The sequence below is a fragment of the Phallusia mammillata genome, chromosome 7 (assembly GCF_965637545.1).
Source record: "Phallusia mammillata chromosome 7, kaPhaMamm4.hap1.1, whole genome shotgun sequence".
In the NCBI taxonomy this organism is placed as follows: domain Eukaryota; kingdom Metazoa; phylum Chordata; class Ascidiacea; order Phlebobranchia; family Ascidiidae; genus Phallusia; species Phallusia mammillata.
The window spans coordinates 23,826,678-23,851,550 of NC_137258.1; the positions used below are offsets into that span (position 1 = coordinate 23,826,678).

Below are 24,873 nucleotides of genomic sequence, written 5' to 3' on the forward strand. Positions count from 1 at the left end.
CGGAAAGGCTATAGCCTTAGGGTTTTTTCAAAAATCGGGTCATAATTTTCGATTTTCAAAACCGGTTTGAACCGGTTTGGAGGTTCGGTAGGAGGCAGAAACCGGTCAAAACCAGTTTGAAACTGGAATATTCCGGCAAAAACCCACCCAAAACCGGATTTTTATTCGATTTTTTGACCCCCGAAAATCGAAAAAACGGAAAGGCTATAGCCTTAGGGTTTTTTCAAAAATCGGTTCAAAATTTTCGATTTTCAAAACCGGTTTAAACCGGTTTGGAGGTTCGGTAGGAGGCAGAAACCGGTCAAAACCAGTTTTAAACTGGAATATTCCGGCAAAAACCCACCCAAAACCGGATTTTTATTCGATTTTTTGACCCCCGAAAATCGTAAAAACGGAAAGGCTGTAGCCTTAGGGTTTTTTCAAAAATCGGGTCAAAATTTTCGATTTTCAAAACCGGTTTAAACCGGTTTGGAGGTTCGGTAGGAGGCAGAAACCGGTCAAAACCAGTTTGAAACTGGAATATTCCGGCAAAAACCCACCCAATACCGGATTTTTCTTCGATTTTTTGACCCCCGAAAATCGAAAAAACGGAAAGGCTATAGCCTTAGGGTTTTTTCAAAAATCGGGTCATAATTTTCGATTTTCAAAACCGGTTTGAACCGGTTTGGAGGTTCGGTAGGAGGCAGAAACCGGTCAAAACCAGTTTGAAACTGGAATATTCCGGCAAAAACCCACCCAATACCGGATTTTTATTCGATTTTTTGACCCCCGAAAATCGAAAAAACGGAAAGGCTATAGCCTTAGGGTTTTTTCAAAAATCGGGTCAAAATTTTCGATTTTCAAAACCGGTTTGAACCGGTTTGGAGGTTCGGTAGGAGGCAGAAACCGGTCAAAACCAGTTTGAAACTGGAATATTCCGGCAAAAACCCACCCAAAACCGGATTTTTCTTCGATTTTTTGACCCCCGAAAATCGAAAAAACGGAAAGGCTATAGCCTTAGGGTTTTTTCAAAAATCGGGTCAAAATTTTCGATTTTCAAAACCGGTTCAAACCGGTTTGGAGGTTCGGTAGGAGGCAGAAACCGGTCAAAACCAGTTTTAAACTGGAATATTCCGGCAAAAACCCACCCAAAACCGGATTTTTATTCGATTTTTTGACCCCCGAAAATCGTAAAAACGGAAAGGCTATAGCCTTAGGGTTTTTTCAAAAATCGGGTCAAAATTTTCGATTTTCAAAACCGGTTCAAACCGGTTTGGAGGTTCGGTAGGAGGCAGAAACCGGTCAAAACCAGTTTGAAACTGGAATATTCCGGCAAAAACCCACCCAAAACCGGATTTTTCTTCGATTTTTTGACCCCCGAAAATCGAAAAAACGGAAAGGCTATAGCCTTAGGGTTTTTTCAAAAATCGGGTCAAAATTTTCGATTTTCAAAACCGGTTTGAACCGGTTTGGAGGTTCGGTAGGAGGCAGAAACCGGTCAAAACCAGTTTGAAACTGGAATATTCCGGCAAAAACCCACCCAATACCGGATTTTTCTTCGATTTTTTGACCCCCGAAAATCGTAAAAACGGACAGGCTATAGCCTTAGGGTTTTTTCAAAAATCGGGTCAAATTTTTCGATTTTCAAAACCGGTTCAAACCGGTTTGGAGGTTCGGTAGGAGGCAGAAACCGGTCAAAACCAGTTTGAAACTGGAATATTCCGGCAAAAACCCACCCAAAACCGGATTTTTCTTCGAATTTTTGATCCCCGAAAATCGTAAAAACGGAAAGGCTATAGCCTTAGGGTTTTTTCAAAAATCGGGTCAAAATTTTCGATTTTCAAAACCGGTTTGAACCGGTTTGGAGGTTCGGTAGGAGGCAGAAACCGGTCAAAACCAGTTTGAAACTGGAATATTCCGGCAAAAACCCACCCAAAACCGGATTTTTATTCGATTTTTTGACCCCCGAAAATCGAAAAAACGGAAAGGCTATAGCCTTAGGGTTTTTTCAAAAATCGGGTCAAAATTTTCGATTTTCAAAACCGGTTTGAACCGGTTTGGAGGTTCGGTAGGAGGCAGAAACCGGTCAAAGCCAGTTTGAAACTGGAATATTCCGGCAAAAACCCACCCAAAACCGGATTTTTCTTCGATTTTTTGACCCCCGAAAATCGAAAAAACGGAAAGGCTATAGCCTTAGGGTTTTTTCAAAAATCGGGTCAAAATTTTCGATTTTCAAAACCGGTTTGAACCGGTTTGGAGGTTCGGTAGGAGGCAGAAACCGGTCAAAACCAGTTTGAAACTGGAATATTCCGGCAAAAACCCACCCAAAACCGGATTTTTATTCGATTTTTTGACCCCCGAAAATCGTAAAAACGGAAAGGCTGTAGCCTTAGGGTTTTTTCAAAAATCGGGTCAAAATTTTCGATTGAGGTTCGGTAGGAGGCAGAAACCGGTCAAAACCAGTTTGAAACTGGAATATTCCGGCAAAAACCCACCCAAAACCGGATTTTTCTTCGATTTTTTGACCCCCGAAAATCGAAAAAACGGAAAGGCTATAGCCTTAGGGTTTTTTCAAAAATCGGGTCATAATTTTCGATTTTCAAAACCGGTTTGAACCGGTTTGGAGGTTCGGTAGGAGGCAGAAACCGGTCAAAACCAGTTTGAAACTGGAATATTCCGGCAAAAACCCACCCAATACCGGATTTTTATTCGATTTTTTGACCCCCGAAAATCGTAAAAACGGAAAGGCTATAGCCTTAGGGTTTTTTCAAAAATCGGGTCATAATTTTCGATTTTCAAAACCGGTTTGAACCGGTTTGGAGGTTCGGTAGGAGGCAGAAACCGGTCAAAACCAGTTTGAAACTGGAATATTCCGGCAAAAACCCACCCAAAACCGGATTTTTCTTCGATTTTTTGACCCCCGAAAATCGAAAAAACGGAAAGGCTATAGCCTTAGGGTTTTTTCAAAAATCGGGTCAAAATTTTCGATTTTCAAAACCGGTTTGAACCGGTTTGGAGGTTCGGTAGGAGGCAGAAACCGGTCAAAACCAGTTTGAAACTGGAATATTCCGGCAAAAACCCACCCAAAACCGGATTTTTATTCGATTTTTTGACCCCCGAAAATCGTAAAAACGGAAAGGCTGTAGCCTTAGGGTTTTTTCAAAAATCGGGTCAAAATTTTCGATTTTCAAAACCGGTTTAAACCGGTTTGGAGGTTCGGTAGGAGGCAGAAACCGGTCAAAACCAGTTTGAAACTGGAATATTCCGGCAAAAACCCACCCAAAACCGGATTTTTCTTCGATTTTTTGACCCCCGAAAATCGAAAAAACGGAAAGGCTATAGCCTTAGGGTTTTTTCAAAAATCGGGTCATAATTTTCGATTTTCAAAACCGGTTTGAACCGGTTTGGAGGTTCGGTAGGAGGCAGAAACCGGTCAAAACCAGTTTGAAACTGGAATATTCCGGCAAAAACCCACCCAATACCGGATTTTTATTCGATTTTTTGACCCCCGAAAATCGAAAAAACGGAAAGGCTATAGCCTTAGGGTTTTTTCAAAAATCGGGTCAAAATTTTCGATTTTCAAAACCGGTTTGAACCGGTTTGGAGGTTCGGTAGGAGGCAGAAACCGGTCAAAACCAGTTTGAAACTGGAATATTCCGGCAAAAACCCACCCAAAACCGGATTTTTCTTCGATTTTTTGACCCCCGAAAATCGAAAAAACGGAAAGGCTATAGCCTTAGGTTTTTTTCAAAAATCGGGTCAAAATTTTCGATTTTCAAAACCGGTTCAAACCGGTTTGGAGGTTCGGTAGGAGGCAGAAACCGGTCAAAACCAGTTTTAAACTGGAATATTCCGCCAAAAACCCACCCAAAACCGGATTTTTATTCGATTTTTTGACCCCCGAAAATCGTAAAAACGGAAAGGCTATAGCCTTAGGGTTTTTTCAAAAATCGGGTCAAAATTTTCGATTTTCAAAACCGGTTTGAACCGGTTTGGAGGTTCGGTAGGAGGCAGAAACCGGTCAAAACCAGTTTGAAACTGGAATATTCCGGCAAAAACCCACCCAAAACCGGATTTTTCTTCGATTTTTTGACCCCCGAAAATCGAAAAAACGGAAAGGCTATATCCTTAGGGTTTTTTCAAAAATCGGGTCAAAATTTTCGATTTTCAAAACCGGTTTAAACCGGTTTGGAGGTTCGGTAGGAGGCAGAAACCGGTCAAAACCAGTTTGAAACTGGAATATTCCGGCAAAAACCCACCCAAAACCGGATTTTTCTTCGATTTTTTGACCCCCGAAAATCGAAAAAACGGAAAGGCTATAGCCTTGGGGTTTTTTCAAAAATCGGGTCAAAATTTTCGATTTTCAAAACCGGTTTAAACCGGTTTGGAGGTTCGGTAGGAGGCAGAAACCGGTCAAAGCCAGTTTGAAACTGGAATATTCCGGCAAAAACCCACCCAATACCGGATTTTTCTTCGATTTTTTGACCCCCGAAAATCGTAAAAACGGAAAGGCTATAGCCTTAGGGTTTTTTCAAAAATCGGGTCAAAATTTTCGATATTCAAAACCGGTTCAAACCGGTTTGGAGGTTCGGTAGGAGGCAGAAACCGGTCAAAACCAGTTTGAAACTGGAATATTCCGGCAAAAACCCACCCAAAACCGGATTTTTCTTCGATTTTTTGACCCCCGAAAATCGAAAAAACGGAAAGGCTATAGCCTTAGGGTTTTTTCAAAAATCGGGTCAAAATTTTCGATTTTCAAAACCGGTTTGAACCGGTTTGGAGGTTCGGTAGGAGGCAGAAACCGGTCAAAACCAGTTTGAAACTGGAATATTCCGGCAAAAACCCACCCAATATCGGATTTTTCTTCGATTTTTTGACCCCCGAAAATCGAAAAAACGGAAAGGCTATAGCCTTAGGGTTTTTTCAAAAATCGGGTCAAAATTTTCGATTTTCAAAACCGGTTCAAACCGGTTTGGAGGTTCGGTAGGAGGCAGAAACCGGTCAAAACCAGTTTGAAACTGGAATATTCCGGCAAAAACCCACCCAAAACCGGATTTTTCTTCGATTTTTTGACCCCCGAAAATCGAAAAAACGGAAAGGCTATAGCCTTAGGGTTTTTTCAAAAATCGGGTCAAAATTTTCGATTTTCAAAACCGGTTTGAACCGGTTTGGAGGTTCGGTAGGAGGCAGAAACCGGTCAAAACCAGTTTGAAACTGGAATATTCCGGCAAAAACCCACCCAATACCGGATTTTTCTTCGATTTTTTGATCCCCGAAAATCGTAAAAACGGAAAGGCTATAGCCTTAGGGTTTTTTCAAAAATCGGGTCAAAATTTTCGATTTTCAAAACCGGTTTAAACCGGTTTGGAGGTTCGGTAGGAGGCAGAAACCGGTCAAAACCAGTTTGAAACTGGAATATTCCGGCAAAAACCCACCCAATACCGGATTTTTATTCGATTTTTTGACCCCCGAAAATCGAAAAAACGGAAAGGCTATAGCCTTAGGGTTTTTTCAAAAATCGGGTCAAAATTTTCGATTTTCAAAACCGGTTTGAACCGGTTTGGAGGTTCGGTAGGAGGCAGAAACCGGTCAAAACCAGTTTGAAACTGGAATATTCCGGCAAAAACCCACCCAAAACCGGATTTTTCTTCGATTTTTTGACCCCCGAAAATCGAAAAAACGGAAAGGCTATAGCCTTAGGTTTTTTTCAAAAATCGGGTCAAAATTTTCGATTTTCAAAACCGGTTCAAACCGGTTTGGAGGTTCGGTAGGAGGCAGAAACCGGTCAAAACCAGTTTTAAACTGGAATATTCCGCCAAAAACCCACCCAAAACCGGATTTTTATTCGATTTTTTGACCCCCGAAAATCGTAAAAACGGAAAGGCTATAGCCTTAGGGTTTTTTCAAAAATCGGGTCAAAATTTTCGATTTTCAAAACCGGTTTGAACCGGTTTGGAGGTTCGGTAGGAGGCAGAAACCGGTCAAAACCAGTTTGAAACTGGAATATTCCGGCAAAAACCCACCCAAAACCGGATTTTTCTTCGATTTTTTGACCCCCGAAAATCGAAAAAACGGAAAGGCTATATCCTTAGGGTTTTTTCAAAAATCGGGTCAAAATTTTCGATTTTCAAAACCGGTTTAAACCGGTTTGGAGGTTCGGTAGGAGGCAGAAACCGGTCAAAACCAGTTTGAAACTGGAATATTCCGGCAAAAACCCACCCAAAACCGGATTTTTCTTCGATTTTTTGACCCCCGAAAATCGAAAAAACGGAAAGGCTATAGCCTTGGGGTTTTTTCAAAAATCGGGTCAAAATTTTCGATTTTCAAAACCGGTTTAAACCGGTTTGGAGGTTCGGTAGGAGGCAGAAACCGGTCAAAGCCAGTTTGAAACTGGAATATTCCGGCAAAAACCCACCCAATACCGGATTTTTCTTCGATTTTTTGACCCCCGAAAATCGTAAAAACGGAAAGGCTATAGCCTTAGGGTTTTTTCAAAAATCGGGTCAAAATTTTCGATATTCAAAACCGGTTCAAACCGGTTTGGAGGTTCGGTAGGAGGCAGAAACCGGTCAAAACCAGTTTGAAACTGGAATATTCCGGCAAAAACCCACCCAAAACCGGATTTTTCTTCGATTTTTTGACCCCCGAAAATCGAAAAAACGGAAAGGCTATAGCCTTAGGGTTTTTTCAAAAATCGGGTCAAAATTTTCGATTTTCAAAACCGGTTTGAACCGGTTTGGAGGTTCGGTAGGAGGCAGAAACCGGTCAAAACCAGTTTGAAACTGGAATATTCCGGCAAAAACCCACCCAATATCGGATTTTTCTTCGATTTTTTGACCCCCGAAAATCGAAAAAACGGAAAGGCTATAGCCTTAGGGTTTTTTCAAAAATCGGGTCAAAATTTTCGATTTTCAAAACCGGTTTAAACCGGTTTGGAGGTTCGGTAGGAGGCAGAAACCGGTCAAAACCAGTTTGAAACTGGAATATTCCGGCAAAAACCCACCCAAAACCGGATTTTTCTTCGATTTTTTGACCCCCGAAAATCGAAAAAACGGAAAGGCTATAGCCTTAGGGTTTTTTCAAAAATCGGGTCAAAATTTTCGATTTTCAAAACCGGTTCAAACCGGTTTGGAGGTTCGGTAGGAGGCAGAAACCGGTCAAAACCAGTTTGAAACTGGAATATTCCGGCAAAAACCCACCCAAAACCGGATTTTTCTTCGATTTTTTGACCCCCGAAAATCGAAAAAACGGAAAGGCTATAGCCTTAGGGTTTTTTCAAAAATCGGGTCAAAATTTTCGATTTTCAAAACCGGTTTGAACCGGTTTGGAGGTTCGGTAGGAGGCAGAAACCGGTCAAAACCAGTTTGAAACTGGAATATTCCGGCAAAAACCCACCCAATACCGGATTTTTCTTCGATTTTTTGATCCCCGAAAATCGTAAAAACGGAAAGGCTATAGCCTTAGGGTTTTTTCAAAAATCGGGTCAAAATTTTCGATTTTCAAAACCGGTTTAAACCGGTTTGGAGGTTCGGTAGGAGGCAGAAACCGGTCAAAACCAGTTTGAAACTGGAATATTCCGGCAAAAACCCACCCAATACCGGATTTTTCTTCGATTTTTTGACCCCCGAAAATCGTAAAAACGGACAGGCTATAGCCTTAGGGTTTTTTCAAAAATCGGGTCAAATTTTTCGATTTTCAAAACCGGTTCAAACCGGTTTGGAGGTTCGGTAGGAGGCAGAAACCGGTCAAAACCAGTTTGAAACTGGAATATTCCGGCAAAAACCCACCCAAAACCGGATTTTTCTTCGAATTTTTGATCCCCGAAAATCGTAAAAACGGAAAGGCTATAGCCTTAGGGTTTTTTCAAAAATCGGGTCAAAATTTTCGATTTTCAAAACCGGTTTGAACCGGTTTGGAGGTTCGGTAGGAGGCAGAAACCGGTCAAAACCAGTTTGAAACTGGAATATTCCGGCAAAAACCCACCCAAAACCGGATTTTTCTTCGATTTTTTGACCCCCGAAAATCGAAAAAACGGAAAGGCTATAGCCTTAGGGTTTTTTCAAAAATCGGGTCAAAATTTTCGATTTTCAAAACCGGTTTGAACCGGTTTGGAGGTTCGGTAGGAGGCAGAAACCGGTCAAAGCCAGTTTGAAACTGGAATATTCCGGCAAAAACCCACCCAAAACCGGATTTTTCTTCGATTTTTTGACCCCCGAAAATCGAAAAAACGGAAAGGCTATAGCCTTAGGGTTTTTTCAAAAATCGGGTCAAAATTTTCGATTTTCAAAACCGGTTTGAACCGGTTTGGAGGTTCGGTAGGAGGCAGAAACCGGTCAAAACCAGTTTGAAACTGGAATATTCCGGCAAAAACCCACCCAAAACCGGATTTTTATTCGATTTTTTGACCCCCGAAAATCGTAAAAACGGAAAGGCTGTAGCCTTAGGGTTTTTTCAAAAATCGGGTCAAAATTTTCGATTGAGGTTCGGTAGGAGGCAGAAACCGGTCAAAACCAGTTTGAAACTGGAATATTCCGGCAAAAACCCACCCAAAACCGGATTTTTCTTCGATTTTTTGACCCCCGAAAATCGAAAAAACGGAAAGGCTATAGCCTTAGGGTTTTTTCAAAAATCGGGTCATAATTTTCGATTTTCAAAACCGGTTTGAACCGGTTTGGAGGTTCGGTAGGAGGCAGAAACCGGTCAAAACCAGTTTGAAACTGGAATATTCCGGCAAAAACCCACCCAATACCGGATTTTTATTCGATTTTTTGACCCCCGAAAATCGTAAAAACGGAAAGGCTATAGCCTTAGGGTTTTTTCAAAAATCGGGTCATAATTTTCGATTTTCAAAACCGGTTTGAACCGGTTTGGAGGTTCGGTAGGAGGCAGAAACCGGTCAAAACCAGTTTGAAACTGGAATATTCCGGCAAAAACCCACCCAAAACCGGATTTTTCTTCGATTTTTTGACCCCCGAAAATCGAAAAAACGGAAAGGCTATAGCCTTAGGGTTTTTTCAAAAATCGGGTCAAAATTTTCGATTTTCAAAACCGGTTTGAACCGGTTTGGAGGTTCGGTAGGAGGCAGAAACCGGTCAAAACCAGTTTGAAACTGGAATATTCCGGCAAAAACCCACCCAAAACCGGATTTTTATTCGATTTTTTGACCCCCGAAAATCGTAAAAACGGAAAGGCTGTAGCCTTAGGGTTTTTTCAAAAATCGGGTCAAAATTTTCGATTTTCAAAACCGGTTTAAACCGGTTTGGAGGTTCGGTAGGAGGCAGAAACCGGTCAAAACCAGTTTGAAACTGGAATATTCCGGCAAAAACCCACCCAAAACCGGATTTTTCTTCGATTTTTTGACCCCCGAAAATCGAAAAAACGGAAAGGCTATAGCCTTAGGGTTTTTTCAAAAATCGGGTCATAATTTTCGATTTTCAAAACCGGTTTGAACCGGTTTGGAGGTTCGGTAGGAGGCAGAAACCGGTCAAAACCAGTTTGAAACTGGAATATTCCGGCAAAAACCCACCCAATACCGGATTTTTATTCGATTTTTTGACCCCCGAAAATCGAAAAAACGGAAAGGCTATAGCCTTAGGGTTTTTTCAAAAATCGGGTCAAAATTTTCGATTTTCAAAACCGGTTTGAACCGGTTTGGAGGTTCGGTAGGAGGCAGAAACCGGTCAAAACCAGTTTGAAACTGGAATATTCCGGCAAAAACCCACCCAAAACCGGATTTTTCTTCGATTTTTTGACCCCCGAAAATCGAAAAAACGGAAAGGCTATAGCCTTAGGTTTTTTTCAAAAATCGGGTCAAAATTTTCGATTTTCAAAACCGGTTCAAACCGGTTTGGAGGTTCGGTAGGAGGCAGAAACCGGTCAAAACCAGTTTTAAACTGGAATATTCCGGCAAAAACCCACCCAAAACCGGATTTTTATTCGATTTTTTGACCCCCGAAAATCGTAAAAACGGAAAGGCTATAGCCTTAGGGTTTTTTTCAAAAATCGGGTCAAAATTTTCGATTTTCAAAACCGGTTTGAACCGGTTTGGAGGTTCGGTAGGAGGCAGAAACCGGTCAAAACCAGTTTGAAACTGGAATATTCCGGCAAAAACCCACCCAAAACCGGATTTTTCTTCGATTTTTTGACCCCCGAAAATCGAAAAAACGGAAAGGCTATATCCTTAGGGTTTTTTCAAAAATCGGGTCAAAATTTTCGATTTTCAAAACCGGTTTAAACCGGTTTGGAGGTTCGGTAGGAGGCAGAAACCGGTCAAAACCAGTTTGAAACTGGAATATTCCGGCAAAAACCCACCCAAAACCGGATTTTTCTTCGATTTTTTGACCCCCGAAAATCGAAAAAACGGAAAGGCTATAGCCTTAGGGTTTTTTCAAAAATCGGGTCAAAATTTTCGATTTTCAAAACCGGTTTAAACCGGTTTGGAGGTTCGGTAGGAGGCAGAAACCGGTCAAAGCCAGTTTGAAACTGGAATATTCCGGCAAAATCCCACCCAATACCGGATTTTTCTTCGATTTTTTGACCCCCGAAAATCGTAAAAACGGAAAGGCTATAGCCTTAGGGTTTTTTCAAAAATCGGGTCAAAATTTTCGATATTCAAAACCGGTTCAAACCGGTTTGGAGGTTCGGTAGGAGGCAGAAACCGGTCAAAACCAGTTTGAAACTGGAATATTCCGGCAAAAACCCACCCAAAACCGGATTTTTCTTCGATTTTTTGACCCCCGAAAATCGAAAAAACGGAAAGGCTATAGCCTTAGGGTTTTTTCAAAAATCGGGTCATAATTTTCGATTTTCAAAACCGGTTCAAACCGGTTTGGAGGTTCGGTAGGAGGCAGAAACCGGTCAAAACCAGTTTGAAACTGGAATATTCCGGCAAAAACCCACCCAATACCGGATTTTTCTTCGATTTTTTGACCCCCGAAAATCGAAAAAACGGAAAGGCTATAGCCTTAGGGTTTTTTCAAAAATCGGGTCATAATTTTCGATTTTCAAAACCGGTTTGAACCGGTTTGGAGGTTCGGTAGGAGGCAGAAACCGGTCAAAACCAGTTTGAAACTGGAATATTCCGGCAAAAACCCACCCAATACCGGATTTTTATTCGATTTTTTGACCCCCGAAAATCGAAAAAACGGAAAGGCTATAGCCTTAGGGTTTTTTCAAAAATCGGGTCAAAATTTTCGATTTTCAAAACCGGTTTAAACCGGTTTGGAGGTTCGGTAGGAGGCAGAAACCGGTCAAAACCAGTTTGAAACTGGAATATTCCGGCAAAAACCCACCCAAAACCGGATTTTTATTCGAATTTTTGATCCCCGAAAATCGTAAAAACGGAAAGGCTATAGCCTTAGGGTTTTTTCAAAAATCGGGTCAAAATTTTCGATTTTCAAAACCGGTTTGAACCGGTTTGGAGGTTCGGTAGGAGGCAGAAACCGGTCAAAACCAGTTTGAAACTGGAATATTCCGGCAAAAACCCACCCAAAACCGGATTTTTCTTCGATTTTTTGACCCCCGAAAATCGAAAAAACGGAAAGGCTATAGCCTTAGGGTTTTTTCAAAAATCGGGTCAAAATTTTTGATTTTCAAAACCGGTTTAAACCGGTTTGGAGGTTCGGTAGGAGGCAGAAACCGGTCAAAGCCAGTTTGAAACTGGAATATTCCGGCAAAAACCCACCCAATACCGGATTTTTCTTCGATTTTTTGACCCCCGAAAATCGTAAAAACGGAAAGGCTATAGCCTTAGGGTTTTTTCAAAAATCGGGTCAAAATTTTCGATATTCAAAACCGGTTCAAACCGGTTTGGAGGTTCGGTAGGAGGCAGAAACCGGTCAAAACCAGTTTGAAACTGGAATATTCCGGCAAAAACCCACCCAAAACCGGATTTTTATTCGATTTTTTGACCCCCGAAAATCGAAAAAACGGAAAGGCTATAGCCTTAGGGTTTTTTCAAAAATCGGGTCAAAATTTTCGATTTTCAAAACCGGTTCAAACCGGTTTGGAGGTTCGGTAGGAGGCAGAAACCGGTCAAAACCAGTTTGAAACTGGAATATTCCGGCAAAAACCCACCCAATACCGGATTTTTCTTCGATTTTTTTGACCCCCGAAAATCGAAAAAACGGAAAGGCTATAGCCTTAGGGTTTTTTCAAAAATCGGGTCAAAATTTTCGATTTTCAAAACCGGTTTAAACCGGTTTGGAGGTTCGGTAGGAGGCAGAAACCGGTCAAAACCAGTTTGAAACTGGAATATTCCGGCAAAAACCCACCCAAAACCGGATTTTTCTTCGATTTTTTGACCCCCGAAAATCGAAAAAACGGAAAGGCTATAGCCTTAGGGTTTTTTCAAAAATCGGGTCAAAATTTTCGATTTTCAAAACCGGTTTGAACCGGTTTGGAGGTTCGGTAGGAGGCAGAAACCGGTCAAAACCAGTTTGAAACTGGAATATTCCGGCAAAAACCCACCCAAAACCGGATTTTTCTTCGAATTTTTGATCCCCGAAAATCGTAAAAACGGAAAGGCTATAGCCTTAGGGTTTTTTCAAAAATCGGGTCAAAATTTTCGATTTTCAAAACCGGTTTGAACCGGTTTGGAGGTTCGGTAGGAGGCAGAAACCGGTCAAAACCAGTTTGAAACTGGAATATTCCGGCAAAAACCCACCCAAAACCGGATTTTTCTTCGATTTTTTGACCCCCGAAAATCGAAAAAACGGAAAGGCTATAGCCTTAGCGTTTTTTCAAAAATCGGGTCAAAATTTTCGATTTTCAAAACCGGTTTAAACCGGTTTGGAGGTTCGGTAGGAGGCAGAAACCGGTCAAAACCAGTTTGAAACTGGAATATTCCGGCAAAAACCCACCCAAAACCGGATTTTTCTTCGATTTTTTGACCCCCGAAAATCGAAAAAACGGAAAGGCTATAGCCTTGGGGTTTTTTCAAAAATCGGGTCAAAATTTTCGATTTTCAAAACCGGTTTAAACCGGTTTGGAGGTTCGGTAGGAGGCAGAAACCGGTCAAAGCCAGTTTGAAACTGGAATATTCCGGCAAAAACCCACCCAATACCGGATTTTTCTTCGATTTTTTGACCCCCGAAAATCGTAAAAACGGAAAGGCTATAGCCTTAGGGTTTTTTCAAAAATCGGGTCAAAATTTTCGATATTCAAAACCGGTTCAAACCGGTTTGGAGGTTCGGTAGGAGGCAGAAACCGGTCAAAACCAGTTTGAAACTGGAATATTCCGGCAAAAACCCACCCAAAACCGGATTTTTCTTCGATTTTTTGACCCCCGAAAATCGAAAAAACGGAAAGGCTATAGCCTTAGGGTTTTTTCAAAAATCGGGTCAAAATTTTCGATTTTCAAAACCGGTTCAAACCGGTTTGGAGGTTCGGTAGGAGGCAGAAACCGGTCAAAACCAGTTTGAAACTGGAATATTCCGGCAAAAACCCACCCAATACCGGATTTTTCTTCGATTTTTTGACCCCCGAAAATCGAAAAAACGGAAAGGCTATAGCCTTAGGGTTTTTTCAAAAATCGGGTCAAAATTTTCGATTTTCAAAACCGGTTTAAACCGGTTTGGAGGTTCGGTAGGAGGCAGAAACCGGTCAAAACCAGTTTGAAACTGGAATATTCCGGCAAAAACCCACCCAAAACCGGATTTTTATTCGATTTTTTGACCCCCGAAAATCGAAAAAACGGAAAGGCTATAGCCTTAGGGTTTTTTCAAAAATCGGGTCAAAATTTTCGATTTTCAAAACCGGTTTGAACCGGTTTGGAGGTTCGGTAGGAGGCAGAAACCGGTCAAAACCAGTTTGAAACTGGAATATTCCGGCAAAAACCCACCCAAAACCGGATTTTTCTTCGAATTTTTGATCCCCGAAAATCGTAAAAACGGAAAGGCTATAGCCTTAGGGTTTTTTCAAAAATCGGGTCAAATTTTTCGATATTCAAAACCGGTTCAAACCGGTTTGGAGGTTCGGTAGGAGGCAGAAACCGGTCAAAAACCAGTTTGAAACTGGAATATTCCGGCAAAAACCCACCCAAAACCGGATTTTTATTCGATTTTTTGACCCCCGAAAATCGAAAAAACGGAAAGGCTATAGCCTTAGGGTTTTTTCAAAAATCGGGTCAAAATTTTCGATTTTCAAAACCGGTTTAAACCGGTTTGGAGGTTCGGTAGGAGGCAGAAACCGGTCAAAACCAGTTTGAAACTGGAATATTCCGGCAAAAACCCACCCAAAACCGGATTTTTATTCGATTTTTTGACCCCCGAAAATCGAAAAAACGGAAAGGCTATAGCCTTAGGGTTTTTTCAAAAATCGGGTCAAAATTTTCGATTTTCAAAACCGGTTTGAACCGGTTTGGAGGTTCGGTAGGAGGCAGAAACCGGTCAAAACCAGTTTGAAACTGGAATATTCCGGCAAAAACCCACCCAATACCGGATTTTTCTTCGATTTTTTGACCCCCGAAAATCGAAAAAACGGAAAGGCTATAGCCTTAGGGTTTTTTCAAAAATCGGGTCAAAATTTTCGATTTTCAAAACCGGTTTAAACCGGTTTGGAGGTTCGGTAGGAGGCAGAAACCGGTCAAAACCAGTTTGAAACTGGAATATTCCGGCAAAAACCCACCCAATACCGGATTTTTCTTCGATTTTTTGACCCCCGAAAATCGTAAAAACGGAAAGGCTATAGCCTTAGGGTTTTTTCAAAAATCGGGTCAAAATTTTCGATTTTCAAAACCGGTTTGAACCGGTTTGGAGGTTCGGTAGGAGGCAGAAACCGGTCAAAACCAGTTTGAAACTGGAATATTCCGGCAAAAACCCACCCAAACCGGATTTTTTTTCGATTTTTTGACCCCCGAAAATCGAAAAAACGGAAAGGCTATAGCCTTAGGGTTTTTTCAAAAATCGGGTCAAAATTTTCGATTTTCAAAACCGGTTTGAACCGGTTTGGAGGTTCGGTAGGAGGCAGAAACCGGTCAAAACCAGTTTGAAACTGGAATATTCCGGCAAAAACCCACCCAAAACCGGATTTTTTTTCGATTTTTAATTTTTAATTTCGATTCCGGTTTGAACCGAAACATTCGTTTATTGATTTACTTTTGTTATTCTTGTGATTGTTCCTCATCATTCTTTGGTTGCCCTTCAATTCGTGCTGTCGATTGGTTGTGTGCTTGCTTTAAAACTAAAATCACGTAATCCAAGTTGTAATAATTCCAACCTATGAGGTTTTTTGCGATAATCCCCCGAAATATTTATCTTTCTAACCTTGTTCTTCTGTGAAAATATTTGATTCTTATATCACCCTACAGAAATGTTCTGATCCATTAACACAGTAGCACCAGAGCCCATTTAATAAATTTGTTAGATTTGCCGAACCCCATGTTAAATCTACTCAAAGTTCTCTTTGAAAACTCTGCTATAAATATTTGCCTTCATGGCGTTCAGAAACAAAAATCCCAGTTACCTTCTCTGTTTGTTCGTTTTATGTAATTTGGCTCTGAAAGGCTTTTAGCAACGGTGTAGCTGCATTGCGTTTTTCATTTCCCCACCACATGTGCCCTTATGCCTTTGTCGCGCTTTCAACTTGGTTAATATTTTCGCGCAATTGTGCTGCTACGATTTGTATGGAGACTTGATGCCCACAAGGGTGAAATACATTACTTTATAGAACAGTTTATGTGGACTCATTTGCTACAAACGACTGCTTCTTTATTACAAAATCATTCCAAATTTGAATAAATTACCCACACCTTTGCAGCAAAGACAGCAGAACGACTTATCATTACTCTTTCGTTATCAAAAATCATTACTGCCTCAAATCAAACGTAAATAAATTGCCTACAGCTTTGCAGCAAAGACAGCAGATCAAATATGCACCTGATCTATTTAGTTAACTGATTCTAATAGAGAACTACTGCTGCTTTATCATTGTTATCATCTTTAACATATAATTTGTACTATTTTACCAAAATAGCTGTGGAAAACACTACATCTTGTCTGATAAGCACCAATCATATTTATCACTTGCTTTTATTCAAACACGAAAAAGTTGATGTTAGCTTGCAAGTTGTGCAGGAAACATATTAAACATAGGCAGATTTGGTCTAAAAGTGGCAGGAAAATCATTAAATAGGCGACAACTACCAAAATGAAACCATATCTAAATATAAATCAATTCACAGCTAAAGATAAAACATTCAATGAAAAAAACATCGCCAATGAAATATTATTAAACAAATTCATCAAATTAACTTTGAAATCACATTGTAATAAAACAAAAAACAGCTAATTTTTTCAGAAACACCAACTAAATGCAGGCATTTGTATTTATAAAAGACATTATGCTAAATCAAAGCATAAAAAATTAAGTTAATCACAAACAACTTTGCATTATTTTTTGACCTGAACATTTTCATGTAATACACAAATGCAGCACTTTTTCTGAACATGTTTTGAACAACTCAATATTTTTGCAAGTTAATACACAAAGATTAAGAATGAAATTATCTTAGATTGTGATATCACATGTAAGTGATAGATAAGGAATGAATGAATCCACAATTCTAAATACTAGCTGCAACAATGGAATAACAACCGCTCACACCACTGACATAATAACACAGACAAAATTATGTCAACAAAGTATACAGATTGTTCGGCGAGTGCAAAATCCATTCACACACAGAAGTAATCATTGCATAACTGAATATATTGCAAGCGGAAAGACACAGTACGAAAGTAAAAACACCAAACATCAATCATATTAACACTTGTTTGATCACTTTACATCTACTTAAAGTTTGCAACTGTTAGGCTGAGGCAAAAGTAGCACAGGGCCTAAAAATGGTGAAAAACTAAATTGCATTATGCGGCAGTTTTACATGTTTATAGTTTTCTAAAATGCAAGCCATGGCTATCACCTATCATCTAAAACCAACAAAACATCAACTAATGAAAATATATGTGTTACAATCAAACAGGAGTTAATGACAGCTAACAGTTTGTGACAAACTCATTCGCTGCAATAAAAGCAAACTGAATAGAACATGATGATAACAGAATACAAAATTCAATTCCGCAAAGAGCTTGATAACATATAGGATTACAAATTACAAAAAACAAATCAATTGCAGAATGCAAGATAGCACATATTTTTTCAACAAACTTCCAATCTTACTTAAAAAAGAAATACTGAAGTATGATTCAACACAAATGTATGCATATTCAAATACGGTACAGTTAGCTAAGACAGCAAAACCTTTCGGTAAAATACAATCCAACCAAAAGGAATTAAACTCCCCTCATTTGAACACATGACATGTGTATGCAGGTTTATTAACAATGTCCTGTGAACCAACCAGATATGGCTTTCAGTAATATCAACAATTATGTCCATGTCGCCAAAACTGTTCCAGCTATGCCACACATCAGTAGCAGCCAATCCTGGGCCATGTGCCATGACAGCAGTCGCAGTCAATCCTGGGCCATGTGCCATGACAGCAGTCGCAGTCAATCCTGGGCCATGTGCCATGACAGCAGTCGCAGTCAATCCTGGGCCATGTGCCATGACAGCAGTCGCAGTCAATCCTGGGCCATGTGCCATGACAGCAGTCGCAGTCAATCCTGGGCCATGTGCCATGACAGCAGTCGCAGTCAATCCTGGGCCATGTGCCATGACAGCAGTCACAGTCAATCCTGGACCATGTGCCATGACAGCAGTCACAGTCGCAGTAGGATTTGGAAGCAGATTCCGAATTCCTTCTGAGTTTACAGATTTAAGTGGAGGCTGGAATGATAGAAGAGGAGATGAGATTTTCTTGGACGGTTTATTAGTTGAAGTTGTTAGTTTGCAGAATCTAAGTAAAACAAAACAGGGATGTAAGAAATCCAAGGCATGTATTTCCATTAATCAAACTAGAATAGTGGCTTTCTGATATACTTCCATTTTATATATTCTATACGATATTTACCAATTTACTATACACATCATTTGATCTACACATATGATTGTTTTTGTAAACAAAAACTAATGGGTCCCCACACGCGTGTTTGTGCGGATTTACGGTAAACTAATGTTGCGGTGATTTTTAAATTCTTAAAACAAATTTTTAGAAAGCATTAACCCAACAATGAAAAATTTTGTTGTATTTTTTGCACTATTATTGTCATATAATTACAAAAACATTAAAAAAGAACGAAACAAATACTTTCAATTTAATCTCTTGCTTAACTTTGTTTCGTAAAACGAGTTTTTCATTTAACTTTGTTTCGCAAAACGAGTACCATTGACATGTAGTAACCTTTTAGGATGCACACACCAAACGACTGTTTGACCTTTTGACACCGTTTTCAATAGCACGCCGTCCTTGGTGTTCAACAACACCGTTTGACCTAATTTATACATGCCTTGGGTATTTGATTCAAAAAAAAAAAAAACGCTACGTTATGACGAAAGAAAGTTCTGAACTGTGTTAGTAATACCTACTAATTGACCTTAAGTAACCCGTGGTCATGCAGCGGCCAACCTGACAACGAGCATTTAAAAAAACTTTTATCTTGTAAAAAAGTCAAGTTTATTTTTTTATATTTAGTTTGTTTAACAAAGTTTTGCTTGACATTATACGAAACCGAAGCACGCTTATTAGGTTTAAATCGCGTCATATGTGTGAAACCTTTGCCGAAACTGAAAATGTGAGTGATAACTTAATAAAACGACATAGCATTGCTGTGCAAAACAGCTGATTTCTAATCACCGAAACGACGTCTCGTAAAACGTCTGTCCGACGTCAAGCTGAGCCTTCCCGCTCTGCCCTATTATTCGTAAACGTACTCTCTTGGGACTTCTGCCTACAGTGTCTTTCTTGACCAAACGAGCGTGTGTCGCTGGGTCATTCGGGGTCAAACTTCAGGTGGACCAAGTTCAGATTAATATTAAACATATGTCCAAATTTGAATAAATTTGAAGCACTCTTTCTTTACTAAACGAGCGTTACAAACCAGCGTTAAAAATTTTACGTTTCGGGGGCCTGTGGGTGAACCGCTGGGTAACTTGGGGTCAAACTTCTGGTGGACCAAGTTTGGATTAATTTCTAACATATGTCCAAACTTCAATAAATTTGAAGCACGCTTTCTTCACTAAACGAGCGTTACAAACCAGCGTTAAAATTTTTACGTTTCGGGGGCCTGTGGGTGAACCGTTGGGTAATTTGGGGTCAAACTTCAGGTGGACCAAGTTTGGATTAATATCTAACATATGTCCAAATTTGAATAAATTTGAAGCACTCTTTCTTGACCAAACGAGCGTTACAAACCAGCGTTAGACAGAAAAAAGAAAAAAGAAAAAAGAAAAAAAGAAAAAAAGAAAAAAAAAATACGGACAAAAACAATATGTGTCCCCTTCAGGGAAGGGGACCCATAATAATAAACAGCCAGAAAATGTCCAATGACCATATTGACAAAGACAATACAAATACAGTACGTGTGACACTTTATGAAACCTATTAACAGTATATCGCAGTTTCTACCCCATATTTCCATATAACTTGTGGTAGACTAATACAGAATGATAACTTTCAATGGTCACAAGTCAAATAAACTTAATCACCTGATGATTGGTGTAGAAACTGCCGCAGGTGTTGTGCTGTAACTGTGGGTTGGTTGAGTTTTTTTTCGGTGGCGATGGAATGTGTGAAAACATGAAAATATTGAAATATATTTTATGTTCCTAAAGTTAAAAAATGTTGTTTAGTTAAAAAAGCTGCCTACTAGAAATTTTACAATTACGATGTTTTAAAGTCTGGCTAATAAACATCCCATGAAACTACAATCTATAATTCAGAAACAAAAACGTAAACACCACTTACCTTGCATAGATGAGCAGCACCAGCGATCCCAATTCAAATGTGGGGTTCATTTGCCTGCTGCAGTTATTGAGATGTTCACTTGTTGCATCATCTGAAAAATACACAAAGATGTAATAACTAGGGTTACAAAGTCTAACTTTATAAGATAGAGTGAAGTCAAATAATGTAAGTGTATAATTTTTCGAAAGTCTCTGTAGTCTAACATTAAAGAAAAACAGTTCAGTTAAAACTTGTAATAACTCCACAACCCCCCAGTAGCATAATGTGTCTATGAAAACAATATGAACCAGCATAATGGTAGAGATTAATTCTAATAATTTACCAGTGATATTTACAGCAGGGTGGATGGTTCGATCTTGTAAGGACAATATCGGAGGTTAGAAAATCGTCTGACGCAAGTTTTTAAGTTTAGTTTGCCTGCAAAAAATATGATATTAAAGTAAACATGTGACATAAAATACAACATAATTTTAAAACATATATTTTAACGAAAATTTTGTAGCAAAATGGATCACATTTTACAAATATTTATGTTTTTTGTTGTTGGTGCCCAACTTAAAATCTGATTCCCCCTTTTTTACTATCATCATTACTTCAAAACAAACATCAATCAAGCTCTTTTACCATGAAGTGTTAATTATGATCGGATATCCGAAGAAAAACATCTGATGTCATGGCCATGGGGCAACAGTCAGCTCTAGCATCTGAAAAACATGTTCTAAAGAGAGGTAAATATAATTTAAAAATTAAATCACATCTGCAACTATTCCTAATTTCTGTAAAACAAAAACAAATTAAAGATTATGAACAAAAAACAACTGACAAAATATGTGGATATTTTAAATCCAACAAAAAAACAATGTTACTTTGACAAATTTAATGTACAAAATATTTGACAGTAGAAATTAAAAATTTTTAAGTTTATGAAACAATAAAGGTGTGTCAATCAACATAAATATAGTAAAAGCTTAATACATTTTCCTAAATCCTGCAAAACAAAAAGAATACAGCAGGCATTACATGCATTCAGTGACCTGACAGTTATTCTACACCTAGATCTGCAAAAAAGTAAACCTGTAAAAAAACAATAAGATAATTTTAATATTACAAAAACCTGTGAAAAGTTAGTGTTAATGGGGTTTGCCAATATATTCAACATTTTCCTAGTTCCTGCAAAACAAGAAGTTAATGACATTAGATAGAAACAGTGCTGGCAATCAGCAACAATTAAGCAACCTGTAAAAATATTAAAATATTATTTTGTAAAACGAATAAACCAAATTGACTGGCTGTAAAAGAAAAAAAAGAGTTAATCCTGTAGTTTATGTTACACACGAAACATTTTTCCTAATTTCCTGAAACATATAAACAAATTATAACCGTTAATTGTTAAATATATTAACAAAAAAAAACAAAAACAAAAAAAAAACACCTGTGAAAAGGGTTCTGTTACTACTAAAATTTAATCTAAAACCTGTAAATAGAAAAGGAAAGTTAAACCTGCAAAACATCAGTTAAAAAAAAGTTTATAACTTGGAAGAATAAAAACACTTAAACATTCGGTTATTGCTAGAATTAAAGGTAAAACCTGTAAATAGAGAAAAATAGTTAAACCTGCAAAACATTAATAAGTTGGATTAGAAATGGGAAAGTATTACACATTGCAAAATACCTGTAGTAAAAAATTTGGTTCCAACAAATTTAGTGAAAGTTTTGACCAAAAGGCACAAATCAAATATTTGAAAGGAATTCTGCAAAATATAAAGTAACGTTAATAATTATTAAAGGGCAAACAACAGACAAACGACTTACCCCAAAATATGACAGTAACAAAATCTTGAATACTTGAATAACAGAATCTGTCTTTCTAACTAAAACTTGACGATGGCGGTTCGCATGGTTAGAGCGACGAGAAATAAACAAACATACAATAACAATAATAAAAAGAACCTGTCGGCTGATGTAAAAAGGCACAACACCCCCCCCCAAGAACTGGTCTGATTAACAAGAAATTAAAGGATAGAAAAAGTGGACTCGCAAACGTTTTTGTCAATGAAAGAGAAAGCGAAAAGTCTAAACCAAAATTCGACTATTGCATTCGATTATTAAACAAAATTTGACAAGAAAATTATTTTGCGACTCCAATTAGCATCGTCTGCTTCGACGTACTCGAGCCGTTTCTGAAAAAACGTTGGAACCGCCATCGTCCCTGTGCCGCCGACGTAAAAGTACACAAGCTTGCCTCAACTAACTGCCCTGCATACAATCGCCGCAAATTAGCCTAGGAAAGTAGAAAGTGAGTCTGTCGTGTTTTACAACCACCTAAATTGTCATTGCCCCATTATGACAGAGTGGCCGGGTCAAGCAGGAAAACGAAACTGAAATATGTTGTAAGTAAGTTAGCCTAAATCCACGAATAAAAAGGGCTTGACCAGCAAAACAGGGACATTGGGGCAATAAATCAGCGCAATTTTACATTATGATTTATACGCAAACATGGAAGCCATTAACATCACATGCTTGATATCCAATTCGCAGTCTCTTCTTAGTGAAGGAAACTTAGAAACGGATACACAAGCATAGATCATACTAGCTGGTCAAAACCTGAAAAAAAATCCACAACATCCCTATAATTACAATTAGGATAGGCGCAAAAGTTTGTTTTTAAAAGGGGCAGTGACATTTACAGCGTATAATTCCACAGTATCGCGTCACTGCCCTTGCCCTCAGAGTCCCCCCGCAAGGACCCAAATGAATTACGCAACCGCTGGGGTGGGAAAAAAAATTAACAACAGTTTGCGCCCTATCAGGGTGGCTCACGGGACTTTTCTGGCGAAATGCTATGTCGGCCCTCTCCAGCTAACGAGCCTTAGCCATCATTGAGAGTAACTGTGTCCGGTACTCGGTCCCGCCTGCACCGCGCCAGCGCATGCGGTGGAGGCCATGCCCAGTCCGTGTTTCTAAGCGCACCTTATTTTAGCTAAAGCCATTTAGCAACGCGCCACACCTAGCTAGAAATCGATCTAAGCTAAGTCCCTACGTGGCGCGCGAATCCCAAACGTACCCCACCTATGTTATCTATAACCTACCCTTAGTTAACGAGTGCCACTCTAGTTCTATCCCTAGCGCCAACTTGCTGACATAGTAGCACTCCTGTAGACTTGGACCCTTCTTTGACCACCGAGGAAGACTTCATTTACGAGTCAACCTCGGCAAAGAATAGGTCACTCACCCTAGCGCCAGTTAACCTAAGTTATGCCTAACAGTTCCGCAAACCCGGTTGACCCACGACAGACTCCTATGTTTACATACAAGTAAAATATTTGAAGTTGGGGGATGTTGGTTGATGGACGAATGATGAATAGGGTGAATCCGTTCGTAGAACAGACGAGATGATTGAAATCTGTTAACAAAGTAAACTAAATTAAATAAACTTTATAATACACTCTAAGAATGAAAGCTATTAGAACAACAGAGGCTCTAAAATGGTTTGTTTTCTAGGGAAGGCAAAGCTATACTGCATGATTTGTGCGCCAGACGCGAAATTCCATAATCAGCGCGACTCGAAAAAGCGCCGGTTTGTTACGTCACACAAGCACGCGTGACAAAGACGCCCTGTGCAGTAAATGCTGTGACTGTATTTTACTTTTTGTACCTAGTAAAGAGTCTTTAACAACGACGATAAATATTAATAAATAATAAAAATTAAAACTGCTTGACGATGCAAGAAATGCTTTATAACTTAGGGCCATATTAGCGGTGTTAGATTTACACTACAAAAAAAAACAACTATTAAAAGCAAAGTTTTGCAAACTATTTTGTCCAAAAACACAGTGGGTAAGAGTAACTAGTAAATATATAATTTGCAACTTTACAGCGTATTTATGAACTTAAAATTACGCAAACGAATTAAAAAATGTCACCAACTTCGCACGTTTGTACTTGGTTACGTGCAGCAATAAGTAATAAACCATTCACAATGAAGTAAAACAAACTTACCTTGTAACGCCGCCAGCCTTCCACCTCCGCACGCCATTAACTCCACAAGCAAATGACTTTGCAAGGGAAGGATTTCCTTTGGCGCGGGAGGCGCTTGAAAGCTGATTGGTTGTGATTTCTCAAGCGTATCAAGCAACGTGGCGCGAAACTGTTTAATTTTTATTTATTTACTTTGTTGGTGAGTAAATTTATTTAAAAATATGGATTATTTCATTTGCTTATTTGAACCCAAATTTACTTGAGGAGAATAAAGTAAACTAGAAATATTTTGGATAATACAAAGCTGAAACTTTACATACTGATTTTAAAAGGTTTGGCTAGTTACTTTGCGTATTGGGGACAGAACCAGATCAACTTATATAGTTTGCATAAAAACCAAATTAGGTCCGAAGGTTAGAGATCCAAGTGAAATTATGACACAAATGTGCCCCAGTGTGAAGTCAGGCCCGAATCAAACTCGTTTTATTCTCCCGAACCCAAACCCTAAAGGCCTGGACAACTTATAGCTCCGCTTTTTACACTGTTGAAATAGTTTGAAAGCGCAACGGAAGTAACATCGATTTGAGCTAGGCCTACCATACGTCCTCTTTTTGGAGGACATGTCCTCCTTTTTAACGAAAAGTAAGTGGTCCTCCAAGGACGATAAAAAATGCCTCAATGTCCTCCTTTTTAAATTTTCTGTGTTTACTAAATACCTAAATAACAATTGTGTCTTTACAACCGGCCAAAGAGTGCGAGTTGTGGTTATTATTAATTTAAATTCACAGTTTATAGTAAGTTAAACTTCATCCAAATTGGGCCATAAAATTGACTGCTTGAAATTCGTCAAAAATCTTGTGCCTTTATTTTCATGGACACAAAAGTAAGTGTTAATATTCTTTCTCGGGAATGTGTCCTCCTTTTTGGTGATGAAAATATGGTAGGCCTAATTTAATCGCAATTTATTCTATATGAAACCCAAAACCTTAAAAGCCTGACCAAATTACAGCTCTGCTTTTAACACAGTTAGAATAATTTGAAAGTGCAAAGAGTCT

At 39.2% G+C, this 24,873-nt stretch overlaps 1 protein-coding gene and 1 long non-coding RNA gene across 5 annotated transcripts; both read right to left on the minus strand.

The window, feature by feature from the left end:
- Window positions 1-15,993: 15,993 nt before the first annotated feature.
- On the minus strand, window positions 15,994-21,252 carry LOC145238900 (uncharacterized). Of its 4 annotated transcripts, none has more exons than XM_080102179.1 (6): window positions 20,955-21,252; window positions 20,465-20,914; window positions 20,163-20,257; window positions 19,841-19,931; window positions 19,582-19,701; window positions 15,994-17,833 (listed from the first exon to the last, which is right to left on the minus strand). In XM_080102179.1, exons 4-6 carry the CDS (start codon window positions 19,888-19,890, stop codon window positions 17,221-17,223), a joined length of 783 nt encoding a protein of 260 aa, XP_079958305.1. In that variant the 5' UTR covers window positions 19,891-19,931; window positions 20,163-20,257; window positions 20,465-20,914; window positions 20,955-21,252; the 3' UTR covers window positions 15,994-17,220. The 4 variants fall into 4 exon arrangements, with proteins under 4 accessions (XP_079958305.1, XP_079958306.1, XP_079958307.1 ...); XM_080102180.1 differs by having other exon boundaries at window positions 20,465-20,544; window positions 20,816-21,252; XM_080102181.1 differs by having other exon boundaries at window positions 19,582-19,623; window positions 20,465-21,251.
- A 430-nt stretch (window positions 21,253-21,682) lies between these two features.
- Window positions 21,683-23,890, minus strand: LOC145238901 (uncharacterized). Its single transcript, XR_013862204.1, has 2 exons — window positions 23,840-23,890; window positions 21,683-23,243 (listed from the first exon to the last, which is right to left on the minus strand). It is a non-coding gene; the product is annotated as an uncharacterized LOC145238901 (long non-coding RNA).
- Window positions 23,891-24,873: the final 983 nt, after the last annotated feature.

Excerpts from the sequence above, each read along its gene's own strand:
- LOC145238900 (XM_080102179.1), bottom strand. The coding sequence starts at position 19,890 with ATGAACCCCACATTTGAATTGGGATCGCTGGTGCTGCTCATCTATGCA. Across the intron at positions 19,702-19,840 it reads GTGCTGCTCATCTATGCAAG|GAACATAAAATATATTTCAA; the intron begins GTAAGTGGTGTT and ends TTTTAACTTTAG. Across the intron at positions 17,834-19,581 it reads GTTTCTACACCAATCATCAG|ATTCTGCAAACTAACAACTT; the intron begins GTGATTAAGTTT and ends TGTTTTACTTAG.